Here is a 6,841-nt window from a genome sequence, read left to right on the forward strand (position 1 = left end):
GGATGACTATAGATCGCAGTCGGGGTTCGTGTTTTGCATTAATGGTGGTGCTGTGAGCTGGAAGAGTTCGAAGCAGGACACAGTAGCTGATTCTACGACAGAGGCCGAGTATATTGCTGCATCAGAGGCAGCAAAGGAGGCAGTTTGGATTCGCAAGTTCATCACTGAACTTGGGGTGGTTCCTAGCATTGCTGACCCTATTGAGCTCTATTGTGACAACAATGGAGCTATAGCACAGGTGAAGGAACCTCGCTCGCACCAGCGGACCAAACACATACTACGGCGCTTCCATCTCATTTGAGAGATCATCGAGAGAGGAGATGTGAAGATTTGCAGAGTACCTACAGAGGCTAACATCGCAAATCCCTTGACCAAGGCTTTGGCACAGAGGAAGCATGATGGTCACACTAGGTCATTGGGGCTTAGAGCCTACACTGATTGGCACTAGTGCTAATGGGAGATTGTTAGCTAGAGCCCTAGAGCCAATCATTTGATGATTGTATTATGGACTTATTGTATCATATTCTTATATTAATAAAGGCATTTGTTTGGTTATTATACTTACTTGTATTGGTGCCAAATAAACTAAGTATAATAACGTCCTTGAGTAGAAGGTTCTTACCTATATCAATCGATTGGTTGAATCAAGAGTGAGATGATATAGGGAACACTACTCTAAATCATTCCTAGTCGAGTATTAACATTCATGGACAATGTTAATGCAATAAGACTAGCATGTAGGTCAACTCGATGACTTGATCTCACAAGTCATGGATATGGAGATATCAAGTTGACACATGGGTATGCATTGGAGAATGTATACTGAATGACCCGCCATGAGAAAGTATCATGGATCGTTATATGAGTGTCATATACTTTCTCATGTGACTATTAAGATGACTATTGGTCCTTAGACATAAAGTCACCATGGTTCCCTACATAAGGAGTTATGTACTTTGGTTTCGTGAAACGTCACCCGTAACTGGGTGGACTATAAAGGCGATTACTGGGTATATAACGAATTATGTAGAGGGATGTGAGTGATGTGGATGGGATCTATCCCTCCCATATGACGGGAGCGACATCGGTATTCTTGATAGAGTTAGACCACGAAGTGCATGGCCATGCCAAAATGAGTCAACATGAGATGTTGAGCTCATTTGATCGAGTGAGTCTACTTGGAGTTCAAGATTTAGATTGATTAGAGGATGACACGGTCTATGCCTCACATTGATCAATCTAGATGTCTAGGATAGAAGGACAATGTCACATATTGTGAGGAGTCACAATTAGTAGTCACAAGGTGATGTTGGATCTCAACATTCTTGTAACTTGGGTAGCAATGATGTATTGCTAGATGCCGCTCATTGTTTATGTTTCTAAAGGAGTTTAGAAACATTGCCAACGTTACAAGAACCTATTGGGTCACACACAAAGAACAAGTGGATGGAGATTAGGTTCATATGATGAACCAATTGGATTAGGTTCATATGATGCACCAAGGATTGGATTCGGATTAATTCAAATTAGACTTATTGAGTTAGACTCAATTAGATTCAATTGTTGAATGAGTCTAATTTAAATTTGATTCATTGAGTCAATTTATATTAATGAATTGAGATTCATTAAATTGAAATTGACTTGAATCAAAGGTTGGATTTAACTCAACAAGGAAGAAAATTGGTCAATTTTGACTTGACCAAATGGAAGTTGAAACATCAAGTTTGACTTGATATTGCCACATCATGAAGGTTGACTCATCCTACATGGCATGACTAACCTTGCCACATCATCTCCACCTCATCATGGTGTGCCACCTCATGGAGGTTACACATTCCATTCCATTTAATGTGGCCGGCCACATTAAATGGGGAGGTTACAAGGTGTGGCCGGCCACACTAATGTAGTGTGGAGGTTTTGGTTTTGTGTATTGATGTGTGCATTCATTCTATCATCTTCTTCCTTGGTCTTTCTTCCTCCTTGCTGTTGTTGCCGTGGGTTCTAAGCAAGGGTGAAGGTGGTTGAGTGAGTTCCAAGAGAATAAGGAAGAGTGAAGGTCACAAAGGAGGATACTACTTCTTGAGTGTATGAGATTCCTTTTGCATCCTCTCTTTTTCTTCCTTTCAAATCCTACCCGAGAGCCCAAGAAGTGCTAGCACACTTGTGGTGCTCTCTTCTCCATCCTTGAGTGTTAGAGAACACTTCTTGTTCGTGTGGATATCACTAGAGAGTTGTCTACGTTGACAACTTCGAGATCCGGCGTACCGTTGGACGAGCGGGATTTGCGAGGGCACGCATCGAAGGTATAACTCTTATCTACTGTAGATCTGGAGTGTGAAACTCGTATTCGTAGTTTTTCGAAATTTTTCTTCGCACGGATCCGTTGGATAGGGAGTTTCGGGGTTTCCGTGACGCGAAAAATCGGTTTTCGCGGCCCGAAAACCCCAACATTAGACTCCTTGGTTTATTAGGTTAATGGCTTATTGGGTTAATGGTTAATCTAATATACTAAATCTAACACATTAAGATTAATGAATATTAATAGAGATTAATACATCATTAATCAAAAGGAAGATCAAGAGACAAAAACTTTTGTATTCATTGGATAAGTACAAAAGTCATTGATAAAGTAACCTTTTGGTGAAGTAATCTTTTTGGTAAAGTAACTTTTTGGTGAAGTCACCTTATATAGGTGAAGTAACATTTTGGGTGATGGTGATCTTCTTGATTTTTGCTCTTCTTCCTTTTCTTCTCTTGGTCAAAAATAACCTTGTGTAGTTGCTAGTACAATAAAAGTTGTCCCTTCTCTAAGTCATGAGTCCGTGAGGTGGACAGAGAACGTATTTGTGTGGATACCGTAGAGGCACAGATGTGTTGATCGCGCTGAGATCTGCATCCGAATCAAAGTTGTTGTCGGAGTACCGGTTCACGCAACAAAGATATAGTTGCTAGCACAACAAAGGTTGTTTCTTCTTTAAATCATGAGTTCGTGAGACGGACGGAGAACGTGTTCGTGTGGATACTGTAGATGCGTGGACATGGTGATTGCGCTTAAATCTGCATCGGAATCAAAGTTGCTGTCGGGAGTACCAGTTCACGTAACAAAGGTAACTATTCTATATGATAGAATAGGAAAGCGTAGTATACAATATTCTCAAGGATCTCTGGAGGGATCCTTTTTCCGCTACATTATGTATTATTTTATGCAACAGATCCCTACACTAGCTAGCTCATATGTGCCCTAACAATGTTCGGTTAATCATGATCTACTTAAATTTTTTTTCTTATTAATTTCAACTAATATATTAATTAAATATCGAAATTCAAACTTAAATTATACCGAGCTTGATCAATCTGATGAGAGATTAATTGTACCAACAATACTCAGAAGTTTACTTATTATCTCGTTTAAATGAGTAAGAGATGCATCGTATGTCTTGGAATATAAGTGAAATCTCATAAGACGTTATGTCATTTTATTAGTATTGTCATTATTATTATTAGTTTTTTTTATAAAGTAATTCAGGTATCATTATCTTGTACTTTAATACTCTACTTAATTACACATGAGCACACAAAAAGTAATTTTTGTCTTGAGAGTGACCATTTGAATGCTTTAAAATAGTGTATGGTCGTTCTAAAAAAAATTTAAAAATAATCAAGCTGGATTACGTCTTGGGTTATCATTCTAGTTTTATAAAAATTAAATTGAGATATTTAGAAGTTAAATATCTCTTAGTTATAAATTATAATTAAAAATTGAATCATAAATATTTGATAAACAACTGAGCATTTTTATCACTATACTATAACTCCAAGGACGTGCATGGTATGTCTAAAAGTTAGGGATACAATTCATTTTCATTAAAGTGACTGATTTTGACGAGAATCATTTTGTTGTCATTTTTTGCACATATATTGCTAATATATGGAGCCAATAGTTTCTTAGCATTTTTATGAAATATCAATATAGAACGAATTCATTTCCATTCTCATCGTTTTAATTCTAGTTGTATAAATTTAAGATGAAGAAAAACTATATAAAGTCATGATGACAAATAAAAAAATTTGATCTGGTGGTAAGACAAGGTCTGCCCAATAGAAAGTCAAAATGATCAATATCTAGGGTAGACGGTCGATCGGGCGAGCTACCTTCCCGAGCGGCAGGAAGAATAGCTGACCCGACATCTCGACAGCTCGGCCTAATGCCGAATTTCCAATGCTCATAAGACAAAAGCAAGAAGAGACGAAGACCGAGTGGCAATCCCGCTCGGCTAATAAGGGACACGGCATCAACCCGGCAGTTAAGGCTCCCTCGCTCGACAGGGTGGATTCGGACATCAAGTCACCGGCCGAGCGGACATCCAAGTCGGTCCGACATGGGTGTCGCCTGGAGGGCGTTAGCCGGGCGGTTTCTCTGCTCGGCCCGGGGAAGGCGCTAGCCGAGCGATTCCTCCGCTCAGCCCGATAAAGGACAAAGGGAGCAATTGGCGATATCTTCTTAGGAACCAGTACCGCCGATAAGAGGCATGACCGGCGGCATGGTCAGACAGAGAATCGTACGGTGGAAACTTCCCGACAAGAGGCATGACCGGCGGCCGTAATGTCCTGCCCGATCCACCAATGGGGCATGGATATAGTGGGGTCCTTCCCCATGGCGACCAGCCAATGAAAATTCCTACTCGTCGCAGTAGACTACTTTTCCAAATGGGTCGAAGCAGAGCCACTCGCAAGAATAACCGAACAGATGATTAAGAAATTCATTTGGCAACACATCATATGTTGGTTCGGAATCCCGCGTCTGCTCGTCTCTAACAATGGAAGACAGTTCACCGGACGACATCTCAGAGAATGGTGCGAGGGGTATGGGATTCAGCAGGCCTTCGCCTCCTTAGCATATCCCCAAAGCAACAGACAAGATGAAGTCGCCAACCGAGAAATTCTACAAATTCTTCAAGTTCGGCTCGACCACATCAGAGGCAGCTGGGCAGACGAACTTCCTTGCGTGCTGTGGGCAATCCATACGACTCCAAAGGAGGGGACCGGAGTGACCCCGTTCCACTTGGGTTATGGAGGCGAAGCAGTCATCCCAGTTAAAGTCGGGGTTGAATCCGATCGGGTGCAGCAGTATAGCGAGGACATAGCCGAGCGGAGACTCCTGGAGCTGGACTTGGTAGACTTGGTGCGTGCCAAAGCAGCCGTCTGGCTAACGGCCTACTGATAGAGGATGCGCTAGAACTACAACATGCGAGTAATACCTAGATCTTTTTAGGTTGGCGACTTCGTATGGAAGAAGGTGAAGCCAGTCGGTGATGTCACCAAGCTGGAGGCCCCGTGGGCCAGACCCTTCAAGATCATGGAAAAGCTCTGATCAGGCGCTTATTACCTAGAAAACGAGGAAGGGCGAAGGCTAGAGCGTCTGTGGAGTGCAAACCATCTCCAACTGTATCGAGTTGGGTGAAAGGTGCGCTGATGTAACTAATGTCATGCAACCTTCGTTTTTTCTACATCATTCGGCTGCAGGATTAGAATCTAAAGCAAGGGTTCACAAAGTTATCGCCGAGCGGCCAGTCCATTCTAAAGACCGTCGAGCAGCGACGTTAAACCCTAGAGTCGGAGCGGCGACTATAAAAACTCTGCCTTGAAGGCCGTCGAGCGGTGACGTTAAACCCTAGAGTCGGAGCGACGATTATAAAAACCCTGCCTTGAAGACCGTCGAGCGGAGACGTTAAACCCTAGAGCCAGAGCGGCGACTATAAAAACCCCGCCTTGAAGACCGTCGAGCGGCGACGTTAAACCCTAGAGTCAGAGTTGCAATTATAAAAACCCCGCCTTGAAGACCGTCGGCGGCAACGTTAAACCCTAGAGTCGGAGCGGCAACTATAAAAACCCCGTCTTGAACACCATCGAGCGGTGACATTAAATCCTAGAGTCGGAGCGGCGACTATAAAAACCCCGCCTTGAGGATCATCGAGCGACGACATTAAACGCCGGCCTTAGAGAATCGTTTAACGGAGATGCTAAAACCAAAGTCGAGCGGCAACTATAAACCCTAAAGGTGATCCTAGCGAATATTCTGAGTAATGAAAATATGGTAGTGACAGCCGATCGGAACTACATAGTTAAATACTTAGCAAGCAGGCAACATATGAAGGCATAAAACGATTTCATTAATGAAATCTGCCGAACGACAGGAGTACAGTCAAGGCCTATTGACTCCTCGCTCACTCAATAGGATCAAAGGCCTCGTCGGGAATAGTCTCAAGAAGCTGGATTCGGTTGACATCCTTGTCAGAGAAAGCTTCAGGAAGGTGGTCGTTCGTCTTCAGCTGGACGAGCGTGGCATCGATGGCTAGTTCGAACGAGTGGACGATCCGGTCGGTCGCCTTCGCTAGAAATTGGTCCGAGCGCAAGTATTGATGTTTCAGGGCAGCAAAGCGGCCCAGCTTGGCCTCCTAGTAGGTCTTCAGGGCGGTGCGCGAAGCCTTTAATTCCCCTTCAAGGCGCTTCACTTGGCCTTGATGTTCAGCCTCCTTGGCCGAACGGCTCTCCCGCTCGACCACCAGGAAGTCCTCCGCCTTCTTCAGCTTCTCAGACAGCTGTCGGGCCTCCTTGTTTTTTTCCTCCAGATCGGTGATGGCTTGTTGCTTCCTTTTGGAAGCCAGCTTGAGTTTATGATCACATGTCTTCAATTGCGCTTCGATCTGGCCTGTCCTACTAGTCTGCTCAGCCAACTTCTACTATTCTGCGGTGAGAAGCCTTTGGGTCTTCTCCAGATCGGCTTTCAGCCGAGCGGACAGTGGTCCATGGGAGGAGGAGCCTTCTCCAGAAATGTTGAGCT

The 6,841-nt window shown here is 43.5% G+C and overlaps 1 protein-coding gene across 1 annotated transcript; it reads left to right on the top strand.

Moving 5' to 3' along the window:
* Positions 1-4,747: 4,747 nt before the first annotated feature.
* On the top strand, positions 4,748-5,371 carry LOC122029044. The gene is made up of 2 exons (XM_042588004.1): positions 4,748-5,182; positions 5,273-5,371. Exons 1-2 carry the CDS (start codon positions 4,748-4,750, stop codon positions 5,369-5,371), a joined length of 534 nt encoding a protein of 177 aa, XP_042443938.1.
* The last annotated feature ends 1,470 nt before the right edge of the window (positions 5,372-6,841 follow it).

Source organism: Zingiber officinale, chromosome 10B (genome assembly GCF_018446385.1).
Source record: "Zingiber officinale cultivar Zhangliang chromosome 10B, Zo_v1.1, whole genome shotgun sequence".
Taxonomy (NCBI): Eukaryota; Viridiplantae; Streptophyta; class Magnoliopsida; order Zingiberales; family Zingiberaceae; genus Zingiber; species Zingiber officinale.

What these genes read in the sequence shown, in the direction of transcription:
- LOC122029044 (XM_042588004.1), top strand. Translation starts at nt 4,748, where the DNA reads ATGATTAAGAAATTCATTTGGCAACACATCATATGTTGGTTCGGAATC. An exon ending in AGCTGGACTTGGTAGACTTG is followed by an intron (nt 5,183 to 5,272) that starts GTGCGTGCCAAA and finishes AGATCTTTTTAG; the next exon opens with GTTGGCGACTTCGTATGGAA.